Source organism: Arachis ipaensis, chromosome B2, assembly GCF_059453495.1.
Source record: "Arachis ipaensis isolate K30076 ecotype BB chromosome B2, ASM5945349v1, whole genome shotgun sequence".
Lineage (NCBI taxonomy): Eukaryota > Viridiplantae > Streptophyta > Magnoliopsida > Fabales > Fabaceae > Arachis > Arachis ipaensis.
In genome coordinates this window covers 3,442,671-3,458,492 of record NC_142437.1, presented here as the reverse complement: position 1 = coordinate 3,458,492, position 15,822 = coordinate 3,442,671, and the positions used below count along the sequence as shown (strand labels likewise).

The 15,822-nt window shown below is 37.3% G+C and overlaps 2 protein-coding genes and 1 pseudogene across 2 annotated transcripts; 1 reads left to right on the top strand and 2 right to left on the bottom strand.

The window, feature by feature from the left end:
- Window positions 1-2,345: 2,345 nt before the first annotated feature.
- On the top strand, window positions 2,346-7,306 carry LOC107622836 (common plant regulatory factor 1). The gene is made up of 13 exons (XM_016324881.3): window positions 2,346-2,643; window positions 3,822-3,924; window positions 4,012-4,074; window positions 4,407-4,502; window positions 4,603-4,683; window positions 4,862-4,903; window positions 4,999-5,159; window positions 5,295-5,343; window positions 5,449-5,494; window positions 5,909-6,141; window positions 6,272-6,349; window positions 6,483-6,608; window positions 6,694-7,306. The coding sequence occupies exons 2-13, from the start codon at window positions 3,862-3,864 to the stop codon at window positions 6,931-6,933; spliced, it is 1,278 nt and encodes a 425-aa protein (XP_016180367.1). The 5' UTR covers window positions 2,346-2,643; window positions 3,822-3,861; the 3' UTR covers window positions 6,934-7,306.
- A 314-nt stretch (window positions 7,307-7,620) lies between these two features.
- Window positions 7,621-11,139, bottom strand: LOC107622844 (4-hydroxy-tetrahydrodipicolinate reductase 2, chloroplastic). Its single transcript, XM_016324892.3, has 8 exons — window positions 10,771-11,139; window positions 9,954-10,191; window positions 9,395-9,528; window positions 9,217-9,291; window positions 8,832-8,933; window positions 8,419-8,528; window positions 8,235-8,322; window positions 7,621-7,896 (listed from the first exon to the last, which is right to left on the bottom strand). The coding sequence occupies exons 1-8, from the start codon at window positions 11,005-11,007 to the stop codon at window positions 7,828-7,830; spliced, it is 1,053 nt and encodes a 350-aa protein (XP_016180378.1). The 5' UTR covers window positions 11,008-11,139; the 3' UTR covers window positions 7,621-7,827.
- Window positions 11,140-13,235: 2,096 nt separating this feature from the next.
- On the bottom strand, window positions 13,236-15,743 carry LOC148572836 (uncharacterized; annotated as a pseudogene).
- Between the last annotated feature and the right edge of the window lie 79 nt (window positions 15,744-15,822).

The window sequence follows — 15,822 nt, the reverse complement described above, 5'->3', positions numbered from 1 at the left end:
TCTTAACAAGTATGTAGCTTCAGTGGTATATACCTGACATAAAATCAAATTGGTTCTCTGTTACTTGTGCCTCTTGTCTCAGCCTCCGTTCTATCACCCTTTCCCATAACTTCATGGTATGACTCATGAGTTTGATCCTTCTATAATTTTTGCAACTCTGTATATCCCCCTTATTCTTGTAGATCGGTACCAAGGTAATCGTTCTCCACTTATCTAGCATCTTCTTTGACGTTAAAATCTCATTAAAAAGCTTAGTTAACCAACTGATACCTTTCTCTCCAAGGCCCTTCCAAACTTCAATTGGAATATTATTGGGTTCTACTTCCATGTCATTTTTCATCCGCTTTAGAGCCTCTTTTACCTCGAGATTTCGAATCCTTCGATAGTAGCCAAAGTTTTTATCTTCCTCCATCATGCATAACTGACCAAGGCTCGTAAGAGTCTTCTGTCGTTCATTAAATAACTCGTAGAAGTAGCTCTTCTACCTTTCATTGATATTCTCATCTTGAGCCAAAATCTCTCCATCTTTATTCTTTATATACTTAACCTGATCCAAGTCTCTCGTTCTTCTTTCACGTCTCTTTGCGATTTTGTATATACTTTTTTCTCCTTCCTTCGTACCTAAGGATTGGTAGAGATCCTCATATACTCTTATTCTTACTTCACTTACAGCCACTTTGTCTCTTTCTTAGCTGCCTCATATTTTTCTTAATTATCTGCATTGTGGCACAAATACCACTCTTTAAAGCACTCCCTTTTTTCCTTTATATTTTCTTGTACACTCGCATTCTTCTACCAGGACTCCTTGTCTCTTGGTCATATTCTTCTAGATTCACCAAAACTTTTTTTTGTTGTTCTTCTAATAACTTCTACCATCTCCCTCCACATCTACTCGTCTTAAGAAACTTCCTTATTCCTCACATTTCATCCGCCACCACCTCGTCCTTGGTTTTTCGTATGATGTCTTTTTTTCAACTTTTGCTCAACGCAAAAATTCATGACGAGCATCCTATGTTGTGTTGTTAAACTATCTCCTGGAATAATTTTACAATTAATGCAAAATTTTCTGTCGACTCTCCTCAACAAGAAGAAGTCAATTTGAGAGCTTGTCATGCCACTCCTATAGGTTATAAGATGTTTATATCTCTTTTTAAAATATGTATTTGCGATGAGAAGGTCAAAGGTTGATGAAAAATCTAAAATAGTTTTACCCTCGATATTGACCACTCCAGAACCATGGCCTCCGTGTATACTTCCATACCCAGTCACTTCTCTTCCAACATGGCCATTTAAATCTCCTCCTTAGAAAATCTTATCTCCCGAATGTATGTCTTGGACCAAATTCTCTAGATCCTCCCAAAACCTTATCTTGTATTGCTCGTCCGAACCCACTTGCGGTGCATAGGTTCTAATCACATGAAAAGTACTTCCTTCCACCACAAGTTTGATAGAGATGTTCCGATCACCCACCCTCTTGGCATCCACAATGTTCTTCTTCCACTGCTTATCCACGATAATACCTACTATATTCCTATTCTTCACCTTTTTGTATACCAAAATTTGAACCCGAAGGTATCCAACTCCCTAACTTTCGCGTCGATCCATTTTGTTTCATGTATGCACATGATGTTAATCTTCCTCCTTATCATGGTATCCACCACCTCCGTGGATTTTCCTGTTAGAGTGCCTATGTTCCATGTCCCAAATCTCAACCTTCTGTCGCTTCGACCTTTACCTTTTTCTTTGTGAATTAGCTTATTTACCATTGTCCGTTCACGAAAATATGTGAATCCTTGCTCATTTAACACTATACCTGACACTACAGCGACCCTTACTCATTTGACACTGTGCACAAGTCATACAATACGTTGTTTTTAGACAATAACCTAATTTTAGCGCAATAATGTATTTGATACATGTCATGAAAATTCGACTAAATTTTTATATTGATTCACGAAGGCCTAACACAAGTATTCTTGTTTATCTAGATTTGTAACCGATTATATACCAGGTGTAGTATAAGCGGAATTCTTTGTAGTAACATAATTAAAAAAAAAAAAACTACTGATTTAAAAATTTCTAGCTTATCAAAAAGAAATTTAAAATTTCCTTTTTTAGTTGATTTTTGAAATTCAACGGCCACGTAAGCCCACATGAATGGCAGGCTAGGATGGACCCTGCCACCTTAAGCAATCACCACGTGTACAGCCACGATTAATTGAGAATAAATAAATGGCCAGCGCTATTTGCGATAAGCCAGCTCAACAACCACCACACTCCCTCCCTCACCACCGTATACGGATTTTCCCACAGTATTTATACATCGTATACATACGGAAAACCCTACATACGACACGTGTATAGTGACGTGGAGTTTCTTTCTCTCATTCTCCTTCTCCTTCTCTTTCTCCTCCTTCTTCACCACCCCCACCTTTCTCTCTCTTCAAACCTTTCTTTCCCTCGTTTTTTATAGAGAGAGAAAGTAGAGAGACACAAAATGCGTGATTTCTCATTTCAAACCTTCATTTGAGCTACGCGGATTGCTTCTTCATTTTTTTTTCTCTTTTGTTTTGTTTGGTTTTAGCTGAGAATTTTTTTTATTTTAATTTTCGGTGACGAGAAGAATTGCGCGTTTTTTTTCAGGTACGTGGAATTTCCAGCACTCTTTTTTTTTGGGTTCTAAACTGGGAAATTTTACTCCTTTAATTTTCATTCATGGATTTTAGAAGAGAAACTTGAATTCATGAAACTTTAAATTTTTATGATTAAGTGAAAATTTTTGAGAAATCTATGAAGAGGATTAGGAGAGAGTGAGATTGAGAGAGATGCAGAAGAGATTATGTGGTCCATTTTGAAACTTTTGTTTTGTTTCGTGGAAATTGAAGTCTAACATCTACAAAAAAAATTTCACTGTTTTGTAGTTCTATACTTTTAGCTAATTAAACAAGGCTAGATTTGGGATTTGCATGGATCTCTTATTGTAGGAACTAAAATATATCAATTTCTGTGCTGTCTGTGTTTTGATTCATTCAATTTTGTGTTTTTTGGATGTTTGTTTGGTAACTTTTTTTTTGTGAATTTAATTTTCCTTATATAAAATAGGTGAATAGGAGTAAGGGTAGAGAATAGAGAAGGTTGGGGGTTATTGAATCAGGATAGAACCTATAAATTATAATCTACTAACTAGGTATAAAGAAGCAAATTCAGAAGATTCAATAGTCCTGTTACCATATTGAAGTGATAGAAAGGTTTGGTTTTGTAGGGACCTTTTGGTCATTAACTTCCTGGATTTGTCCTTTTGGGTTTGATTGTGTCCATCTTATGCCGTGTTAGTTTGAGTTCATCACTCTCTCTCTCTTCCCTTTTGGGGTAGTAAAATGACATAATTGACCCCTTTACTTTCCTTCATTTACCAGCTAGTCATGTCTTTGATTTCATTGTTTTTTGTTGTCCTTATCAAGAAAAAAATATGAATCTTTGTGTGGTGCCATGTGGTTTGTAGTTAAGAATTTCTCAACAGAACTAAATTTCTCACTGCCTTTACCCCTTTGATTTCAGTGATTGATGTTTTATTTATTGAGCTATGATTTGAATGTTGGAATTGCTCTTCCTTTCTGCAGAATTTGTTAATTTTTTGTTTTTGCCATTATAACCTATTAACTATTTGTTTTTAGATTAGAGATTATGTTTAGCTTCTATCTAGGAGACTAAGATCAAGTGTTGGTTTTGAAGTGCATAAATCTTGGCTTATGATTTTAGCTTTTCTTCATTGCAACATTTTTCTCGCTGATAGTTGCTGACATGGTTTCCTGTTAATGCAGCCAAATCACTGTTGTTGGGTTTTCTTTTGGTGCTTACCTAATGGGAAACAGTGAGGAAGGAAAATCCACCAAGATTGAAAAGTCATCTTCACCGGTAGCAACGGTAAGCTAAGAACAGTTTCTTTGTGTGTATGGAAACAATGAAGGAGAAGGTTGTGGCTAACCACTATTGTTCCAAATTTACTTACAGGATCAGACCAATCAGACCAACCAGCAAAATATTCATGTTTATCCTGATTGGAGTGCCATGCAGGTTACCTAAGTTTTCCTTCACTTCACTTCCACTAAATAAAATGTTAGCTACCTCTTGTTTAAAAGACATGTCCGCATTTTCGCTATGAAGTATTTGAAAACTGTTGTCTGCATATTTCCATTCTTAGTTATTTGAATCAATGAAAGATGTCTATTTGGTAGGAAACGTTTGGATTATCAATCATTGTTGCAGGATAGGATCATGGTGCACTATAATTATGCGTTCTCCAATCATTATTCAATTAATTTTGGCCTTTTGGTTTGCTTTATCTTTTGAAAATAACTACCTTCTAGAAATTACTTATGGTGACTTTAAAGTATATATATTCTCAGGCATATTATGGACCAAGAGTCAACATGCCCCCATACTATAACTCGGCTGTGGCTAATGGTCATGCTCCTCATCCATACATGTGGGGACCACCACAGGTATTATTGTATTGTACTTATCACCATTCTTTGTTTTTGAGTAGATGTTGTGATACGTCCTGGTGGAGATGAATAATTTACCAACTTATGTTTCTTCCAGCCTATGATGCCACCTTATGGGCCGCCTTATGCAGCAATCTATTCGCATGGAGGGGTTTATGCTCACCCTGCAGTTGCTATTGTAAGTATGAATTCTTGAAACTGTTTATAACATCATTCTTTGATATTCTTGTAATGAACCTTGGCAATTGATTTATGAACACTGAAGTGGTCAATACAAAAGTTTTCCATTCTTTATATATGCCCTGTTGGTACAAGTTTTTCCTATTAGCTTATGAGTCTCATTTGATAAAATATAGGGGCCTCATGCACATGGTCAGGGAGTTCCGACTTCGCCTGCTGTAAGTTTTGGATTTCTCCGAAATCATTTCCTACTCTCTTGATTTCCTGAACATTGTAAAAAAAAAAATTGAGTCTTGATAATGAAATAATGCAGGCTGGGACTCCTTCAAGCGTAGAAACACCAACCAAATTATCTGGAAATACTGATCAGGGTTTAATGAAAAAATTGAAAGGATTTGATGGGCTGGCAATGTCAATAGGCAATGGCAACACTGGAAGTGCAGAGCGTGGAGCGGAAAACAGGCTATCACAGAGGTATGCCACTTTTCCTTCTGTATTATATAATTGAAATGAATATTCTTCCTCTCCTTTAGTATAGAAGATTGGACCATGAGCGTGCTATTCTATTGGGATCATATATGTAACTGAATACATTTATGATGTCAACAGTGTGGACACTGAAGGTTCCAGTGATGGAAGTGATGGCAACACTGCAGGGGTAAGAATCTACTAATATTTTGATAGCCGGACCCACCTAGTGGGATAAGACTTTGTTGTTATTGTAACTTAAAATACTTATGATATTTGCCAATGCTATGCCCAGACTAATCAAACAAGGAAAAGAAGACGTGATGGAACACCAACAACTGGTATGACTTGTTCTTCACTAAATGTGACCTCTTGAATGAATTTAATACTTGTCCTGGATCATAATCATGCTTCTCTAGTCATTACTTTATGTATGAGGTCAATCAGTTCATCAAGTATGTTTCTGATTAGTTGTTGCTCCTGTTGTTTGTGTACGATATGGTGAAATTATGCAAACTTTTATATTCCTTTTGGTGTGACTAATGTTAAGGTGAGATTACCTGGTTTTCAGACTTTAGATGGTCAAGTTATTACTTCCTTGTATCCTATTCATGCAGTTACCGGTGATCAATGTCTGTTACTTAACATCCTGAATACAATACTTATATACGAGTATATGGAAATATTCATTCTAGAGTATTGTTGTCAAAATAATTCTTTGTATTGGTACTTATAAATACCTACTGCACAAGCAGACGGGGAAGGGAAAACTGAGATACAAGACAGTCCGGCCCCTAAAGAGAATGCAGCCAATAAGACGATTGCAACTGCCCCAATCAGTATTACAGGAACATTAGCTGCACCTGTTGTTTCTTCAGGTATGACCACAGCACTGGAGTTGATGAACCCTGCATCTCTACATCCTAGGACAAATTCCCCAAATGGGCCACAACCTTGTGCAGTTATGCCTTCAGAAGCTTGGATACAGGTATGACCAGATTATGAATGATCACTTCCCAGTGGTTACTATTCAGTATTCACATATGGTTCATTTGAAGTGCTTATGAAATGCATGCTAATAGTAATGATGAATCTTCATCGTGTTTGAATTCTCTTAGAACGAGCGTGAGCTGAAACGTGAGAGGAGGAAACAGTCAAACCGTGAATCTGCCAGAAGGTCCAGGCTAAGGAAGCAGGTATATATATTTACATATTGCAGTTTTGTTTCATTGACTTATTTTCTTTATGCAATGCTTGTCTATCATGAAATACTAAAAAACAATCAAAAGTTGAAACCTTGTCAGTAACGTTCATATTTTGTCTGATCAGGCTGAGGCTGAAGAATTGGCACGAAAAGTCGAAAACTTGACTGCTGAGAATGTGTCGTTGAAATCAGAGATAAATCAATTGAGTGACAGTTCTGAGAAACTGAGGGTGGAGAATACTACATTAAGGGTATTTTTCTATAATATCCTTTCTTGTATCTTTGTGCTTCATAGATATATTTTCCCAGACTAATTATTTAATTAATTGAATTCAGGAAAAACTGAAAAATGCTCAACTGGGACCAGCAGATGAGATAGTTTTGAACAACACTGACAGCAACAGGGCTACCCCTGTGAGTACAGAAAACTTACTATCAAGAGTTAACAATAATTCTAGTTCTGATGATAGAACTGCTGAGGAAACTGATTTTTGTGAGAACAAATCAAACTCTGGGGCAAAGCTGCATCAACTAATGGATACAAATCCTAGAGCTGATGCTGTCGCAGCTGGTTGAGACCAATGATTGTTCTGGCTTTAGTTTTGGCATATTACAAGCCCAAAATTACTGCTGAGTGCTAACAGTTTTCAGAAGGGGATGGATCAGCTGAATTTTAGGATATGAAAATCCATCAAGAATTTGCTTTTCAGTTTTTTTTTTTTTTTTAGGACAAAAAACTGTATTCTATTAGATGTGACAAGTAGATTATGACAACTTAAAATGTTTGTAAATTGAAGGGAACTAGAGATTTAGTTTAGACTTTTAGAAATGGTTGTTGAACCATTGCATAATTGGTTGTGGTGTTGATTGGTGTGGACCTCCTTGGTTTAAGGTATTCCTACTCTATGAACAATCTGATATTTCTAATATTTATCAAGTTTGATTGACATCTCTTAAGTTTGGTGAAGGTAGTCCTACTATTTAATCTGCACTCAATTCCCACTTTTGGGAACAAATTATTTTTGGGAATTATGTTTTAAAATTCTATATTTCTTTCCGCAAGAGCATTTGGTTATAAGTAATTTTGAACTTGAATTATTTTTTCTAAAGAAAATTGTTGAGTTCATATTTCTCTAGATTGACATTTAAGCTATTCCTGTATATGTAATCTCTTTTATTTGAAATATTGGTGATAGGTATTACATGTTTATTTTATATTTAATGATACTAGAAAATTAAAAGAGAGAAAAAGTGATTGCAAGATTTTAGAAACCGAAGTTAAATTCTTGTTCCCGATAATACTACTATCCTCAACATGAGAACAATTAAATAGAAGCTACATTATTCTCATCCAAAAACAAAAGGAAAAATAAATAGAAGCTAAATTACTGATTGGTTTTCAAAAACCATAGGGATATATCAAATCTCTTCTTAGCAACTTGTACAAACTGAGATCCGAACCATAGCTTCTCATCTCATGTTGCCTTCTCTAAGAACATCAATCATGTTGTATAATCTTTTATTATCCTTCTCTTCAATCTGCACTCATATAAAATCAACAATCAAAGATTGCAAACAGTGCACATGACAACAGAATATTAATATGAAAATACATTGCCAACATAGACATTGAATCATATATTATAATTTGACTTGTCATTAGAAGCAATATAAAATGGGTCTGTATACAAATCGACCTTTTCCAATAATGCATTACTTGATGAATCTATTTTGACACCAAAAGCTAAACAAGACAAATGATTTAGGGTGGTTTTTGGACAATCAATCTAGTAGTAAATGCATCTTTGAAGAAATGAATACTACTTTAATCACATATAGGTGTCAAATGCAATTTACATTAAGGCAAGTTTGAGTACCTTTTTAGCAAGAAATAGTACAGCATCAACGGTACCCTCAGCATATATTGATCTACCGCAAACGTTGTGTTGGAACTCGAATGTAACTCTGCAGCAAGCGATAAGTGTATTAGCCGGTAAAAAGAAGATGGTTAAAACATGTGAAAGAGAACGAGGAGAATGGTTTGTGACGTTTGTTTCTTACGTGTCGTCCGGTGATGTCAAATGATACATATGAAAAGCATGACCTAACAAGTGTTCCTCTGGGACACCAACCATTTCAAGTTGTTCCTTTGGATCCCTGATCAATTGTATCTGACAAATTCATCCGGAAAAGAGGAAAGGGTGATATTTATGCTACTTTGAAAATCAACTACATTTTGCAACCAATAACTCAATCTAAGCAAAATTAGTTTGTCAGTGAATCGGACAACCCGACAAGGCAAATCTAATGGTAACTGGCATGTGAATATGTGATCCAAAACATGAAAATCCTTGACATGCCATTGATATGAGAATTTAATAAGCTAGATTCTTACCATGTACACAGAAGGTTCAGCTAGCAAGTAGTTTGGCAATGATCAAGAGAATACTGTTCTATAAAATGAACTAACGCACCTCATCCATATCGAAATCCACGCCTAATTTGTTGAAGCAGGAAATTACAGCCTTCGCAGTTCCAGATGCATCAACTTTGCTTGCTTGATGAGACTCCATTACCTAATATCTTGGAAGAATGCATCAGATTTTAATGTTACATCAATAGAAGCTTAACTTTTCTAAAGAAAAAACAGAACAACTAAAAAGTTGATGAAACCTAGTATTATTGCTCAGTATAACTAAAATAAGCATGATAGTAGTTTCAACATAACTGCAACTTATCCGCTATTATCATTAAAGTAATAAGAAATTTAATTAACTAATTCAGTTCTGGGTCTATATATTCAATTTAGTTTCAATTAGAGCCGAATCCCAGCCCCCAAAATGTGGCAAAAAGAGCTACCTGTAAGTTATACCCAGAGAAGGCACCAGGAAATTGCTCTGCCATAATTTCCATGGCCGCAAGAAAAGCAACTACCTAATAATATAATACAAGAACAGCATAAGGATTTCAGAATACAGGAGTATAAGAGACGTGAAAAATACTGAAAATTGAAAAAGGTTATCTGGAATCATAATACCTGCTTCCCCATTTGTGGCGATATCACAGCATAAAGCCCCGAGTCTTGAACAGTCTTAAGCAAGAGGTCCCTATCTCCTCCGGTGGTACCCATCACAAAGGGAACCCCAACCTTACAGTACAACTCTGCATTGGCTGCATGACAATAAATGAGGAAAAATGTAAATAACTAAGCGAAATTTCATAAGTAGAGGCAATACTATTAAGAGTCTTCATAAAATACTTCGACTCATATATCATAAATTCAGAAATACAATTATGTTATCATCACCGCAAAACATGATATGCGTCGTGAATTTCATTTAAAATGTACACCGATCAACAAGAGAGCCAAGTACATTCCACAGATTCTTTGCTACCGAATTTCATAATATCAATTCCTATACTCAAAAATCTAAAGAGAAGCCTAAGAGAAATGTAATGCATTTCATTTCAAGATCAAATTGTGAGAAAAACACTATGTATATACAACTTTATAACATGTTTCATTTGTTAACAGCAAGATTTCAAACTGTGCATTATATCATAGAAAATAAACATGTATGCTTCAACATACATACCATTAACTGCACTTGGCACTGTGTAGTCCACAACAATCAAATTCGGATACTTATCATGGATAGATGCAAGCACAGTTTCTCTATCAGAAGGACCTTGCACAAGGAACTCCTTTTCACCAATCTGAAATGTCTGTCCAGCCTCCTCTTCACACCCAAAAGACACAGGAACAACATACACTCCAGCAGCTTCGGCTGCATTGATCACAGCTTTTCCCATTTTCCCAGTACATGCATTAACCTGAAAATTTCGAACATAACGAAAATAAGTAATCTTCTTTTTTCAAAGTTTAGCTTTACAAAATGCAATTTTTCTTTCATCTTCACTGCTAGTATTCAGACTTTTTTTGTTTCCAGCAGTATCCCTTATCCTGGCAAGCTAAGGACTAATCTTTCACGGACCAAGGCTCCATTTAAGGTCTGCTGAGTTACTATCTACACAAGGCGGGATTTGAACCATACACTTGCTTGAGCGGACAACTATTGAGCCGATCGCTCGACCAATTCAAGTTGGTTATTACTCGGACTTTATTAATAGGAATTCTACTAATTTGGTTTGATGAAAGGAACAAACTTCTCAATCACTCAACCAATACAGAGTTGGTTATAAAAATGTCATTCATGAAAGCTGCTCTAAATTAGCAAATTCCGATGGTCAAACATAAAGAGATACAAAAGAAGCTTCTTCCTTCAAAAAGCAATGGGAGTTCAAAAACAACTATATTTAACCCAAAAACAAAAAGAACAAAACTTGAGCATCGAAACATACACCCAATAGCTAGAAAAACGAAAATTTTTCATTTTCCATCAGTCTATTCACCATTATTGGGACTCCAAGGTTCTGCTGCGAAGGTGGAGACTTTTCAAGAAAAGTCTGAACAGGAGTGGTTGAAGAAGCAGCCATTGACACTATGGAGAACAAACGCGAGCTTCTTCTCTTGTGTGAAACTGGAACAACGATGCTACTCCTTGTGCTGATTCTGCTACTGGCATTGGAAGAGAGCGCGAGCTGATTGTGGAGCAATTTGGTTGGGGATTTCAGCATTGAGGTTGCCATTGATGAGGTAAGAGAGTGTGAATGAGCTCCAAGTAAGGGGCTTGAGACTTTTAAGGTTTCGGAATTTAGATTTGATAGGGTTTGCGAAACGTTTCGATATTTTTAGGGTTTTAGGAAAATGTAATGTATCTACTAAAATGTAATATCTTTTTTTTGGTGATTTACAATATCATTTTTAAAATCTTAAATATATTTAAAAATATAATTTATATGTGGGTGTTCAAATCCAAACCGATCCAAATTAAATCGCTCATCCAATCCAATCCAAACCGAAAACCGATTAAAACCGCACTAATTCGGATTTGATTGGATTCTATTTTTTGCAAACCGCTGGATTGGATCGAATTTCGGATCTACTTTTCATAACTGATTCAATCCAATCCAAACCGCATAATGTGCTATAATATTATTATTTTATTATTATATTTACAATTATATTTATAACATGTTCAATTTGTTATACATTTTTCTATTATTCATGTATTATTATTATTTAATAAATATTTTATGTTTAAAATATTATTTATTTATTTATTTTAACTAACTTATAATTTTATTTCTATTGTTATGTTATCGTTGTCTTTTTAAGATATGTTAAGACTTGTTATGTTATTGTTGATTATTTAAAATTTGATGTTAAGACATGTTATATGTATTTAATTTTTTTTATTTAAAAAACCACAAATCCAAACCGATCCAAACCGCTTGTAATCGGATCGGATCGGATCGGATCGGATTTTCAAAAAAAGTTCATCCAAACCGCACCGCACATAAATTAAGCGTTCGGATCGGATGACTTTTTTCCTTAAAACCGAACCAAACCGCACCGCGAACACCCTATCATTAAGTAATCATATTATTGTTTCTTTTGTTATGTATTTTATTCTACAAGAACATTTTTTATTAATTAATTTACACATACTTTTAAAATTATTAACAATAATATTAAAACAAAACTTAAGCAATAACTATGAAAATTATAAAATTGATTATAGCTTTTTCCATTTCTCACTCATTGTGTCTAGTACTTTACATTTTGAGTAAACTACCATTTGTACCACGGAAGTTGAAAACGCTGACAAATCTACCCACAAAAGATAGAAACTACCAAATGTATCCATCAATCATGAGTTCCGTGGGACGAAACTAACCAATCCGTATTCCGGCATTGACTCCGTCAGTAACACTCCCTACGTGGCATTTCACGGCGTGACATGGCTTGGGGGGCTGCACATGTGGATTGCTGACATGTCTGACCGTTATAATTTACCCCCAATTCCCAAATTTCCCAAATTCAAACATTCTTTCATCCAAAGCACGAACCCTAGATTCACAATAATCTTCGAAATTATACCAATGTCGAGGCAAAAACTCTTTACTCCACCTTCGAATGGCAGCGGTAGTGTCTCTGGAAGCTCAATTTCAAAACGGGCGCAGGACAGGAAGTTCAATGGCAGATGTTTATGTGGGTTGGGGGTGACGCTGTTACAGTCCGGGACGGCGATGAATCCTGGGAGGTGGTTCGTCCGTTGTCCCAATTGGAAGGTAACCCGTTGTACACCCTATTATGTGGAAGTTGAATGTGCATCTGATTTTAGTTTTTTGCCATGGATAGAACTCGGACTGCAACTTCTTTGCATGGGTAGACGAAATCGAAGGGCAGTGGGAGGGTGAGGGTTTGAGGAGAGCACTGTCGGAAAGAAGGATGCAGGAAGATGTTGATGAGGCTGAGGCTCAAGTGAAGATGCTCACCAGATTAGGGAGCTTCGAAGCTGAGTTTAGCAAAATTAGGTTTTGGCTTATGATGATATCAATGGCTGTTGTTTGTAATGCTGTGTGCACTGTGTATCTGATTCTTAGGAGGGTTTGATCCTTAGTAGTTGTTAGTGTAAGATCATGACAAATCTACCCATGATCGATTCAAAAAATGTCATTTGTACACAACTGTTTTTCAATTAAAGTCAGAGGTAGCCTTATAAGTTATGTAAGATGCAAAAATTAGCTGGTACTAATTGCAATTGTTGTTTACTTTCTGGTCCAAAATAACATCAAAGACATGCATAATATCCTGATAAGTATGTAGTAACTGGCTTACACAAATGTGCAAGATACTGCTAAGAGTTATCAAAACGTAAAGAAAATACGGCATAGTCTGTGACATGTCCAACGATTGTGCGATAAACTGCCAATAGGATTACACAAAAAACATAACTTATAAAACTATTGCTTCACGGAATTGGAGTGGAGTTGCTGCTTCCGCTTGACCCCTCCTTCAAGTGTGCAGTTGTTGACCCCTTTTTGGCTGGTGGACGGAAGGCTGGCTGCGGCCACCTCCTTGAGGTTGATACTCGAACTGTGGGAGTTGGCATGAACTCCATGAACCTTGATGTAGTTCCCTGGGAGGCAGCTTGCATAGTTTGAGGTGTCACGGTGGGTGGCACATCAGAGGCTGGAGGTGGTGAACTAGTAGTAGTTGGTGTTGTTGGGCTGACAATAGGTGGAGGAGGTCGTGGTTGCTGAGTAGATGGTGGCGGTCTCCTCACATTCTTCCTCTTCTTTGGTGGCCTTTTTGCAATGGGTGGCCTAACTGGGGTGGTCTCCTGTTCAGATACAAACATATGAGTGACATAATGACATATACATTGTAACTTGTATAATGGGATAGCAAAATAAATCAATAGACATACAGGAACAATAAGAATTGATACCATTACCTTCTGCATGTCTGACATAAAGTTGATTCCATTGATTGCTGCGTCTCCTACGTCTTCTTGGAGAAGTTCGAGAAACCACTTCCAACTATCCTTGCATTTGCACTCCACCACAGCATAGGCTATAGGGTATATATGGTTGTTGGCATCGTGACCGATCGCAGTCAACAATTGCCCAGGGTAGTATCCCTTTAGAAAGGTACCATCTAACCCGATAAAAGGCCTGCAGCCATTGGTAAAGCCCTTCTTACAACCTTGCAAGCATATGTAAATCCGTTTGAATTTATACCCAGTCCCTTCGACATAATCAGTGCTAATCCTCACGGTTGAGCCAGGGTTGGTCCTTATTATTTCATTAGCATAATCCCGAAGAAGTGCATACTGAGCTATCTCCGATCCTTCTATTAGTTCTTTCGCCTTCACCATTGCACGGTATATCTTCCTCTCATTCACAATCACATCAAACTCCTTCTTGAAAAAATCCTGAGCCTGCCTTTGACTCATGTCTGGATGGTCACGGATCTTGTCCTCAAGCTCTTCTACAACCCATTTACCATCCGCAGATTTGTTCTTATTAACTCTGCTGCAGGTATGTTCGTTGACAAAGGTCTTCACCTGGAAGCTTAATGGAAATGACCATTTTGCACAATATATCTGCCATGGGTAATCCTCCTCATAACATATGGCTTTGCACCTAGTTGAATCAACTCTAGGAAAGAATATGCTGCGCCTTAGGTTGATGTTGAACTTCCTAACTGCCTTCTTGAAATGCTATAGATTCTCAAATTTCATCCCAACCTCCAGCCTTACGTCCCTCACTGGAGCATCGGGATTAGCTTGAGGAAATGCTGCTTGCTGACTGTCTTCATCATCACTTGCAACAGAATCCAGCTCTTCAGACTCGTAACAATGCATCCCTGCACTTGGCTCAGCCATATCTTCACCCTCCACAGGTATAAAGATTGAATGATGCTTGTTTGGATCCTGGTTAGGTATGAAGGTTTGTCCTGATGGAGGAGGCCTAACTGTTGATCGTCTCTTCCGCTTCTTTGGACTACCAGCACCCACATCTGGGTTTGTAGACGGTTCAGGCTGTGAACTGCTAGGTTGAGAACCTTCGCAATGTGTTTCATTCTCAGGTTGAAAGCTCTGCTCCTGAGACTCTGGTTCGTTGCAAGGTTGTGGAATATATTGTGTGAAAACCTCATTAGAATTCGCAGGCTCTTTATCAACTGTGGGTGCCACTGACTCCGCAGAAACTGGATTTGGGTGCCCTGTTTCTTCACTTCCAACTGACACATGTGGTTGTTGAGTCTTTGGAGGAGTCTTGTCCAATGGCTCATGTGGAGACAAATTGGGTTCGGTGGGTGCATCTGGGGTCTGAATGATCCTTGGTGGCTCTTCAAAGGTTACCTTTGGTGAGTGTGTGGGGAGAGTTGGTTCCTCACTGCCTACTTTTGGTTGTTGTATGTTTGTTGTGGTAGGATGAACATCTTTGTCCACCGCATCATCCTTTGTTTGGGTATCTGGTCCAGGCATTCCTCTGGTTTGATCCTTAATCTTCACCACTCTCTTGTGCTTCTTCTTTGGGGTTGGGGGTCTCCTAACACACACTTTGGTTCTGTGCTTGACTTGGATTTTCGTAACATTTAAATTCTCACGCTCCGGTTCAGGTTCATTAGTTTCTTCTGCAAACTCAGGAAGGTTAACTGGATGCTCAGTGAACACCTCAATTCTCCTCCCATTAGCAATCGCTGCTTCATACATAGCCACCACATCCATGTCACGTCTAAGCAACCTCAACCCACCATCCAACTCCATCCCAGGTTGAAGCCAGTAAAGCTCGCACACATCAGTGTACCCTATATCCTTTACTAAGTCATTCACGAAGAACCTATTTAGGGTATCGACATTCACTCGTTCAATCTCTGTTTTCTCACCCCCAACGTAAGCCAGTCTGCCATCATCACCCTTTTCAAATTTTTCTCTGTGACTAATGACTAACGTAATGTGGACAGTTGCCATCTGCAAACAGACAAACCCTAATTAACAACCAAATCATAGCAACTACAAGCACACCCTAATGAAAACTCAGTTTCCACAA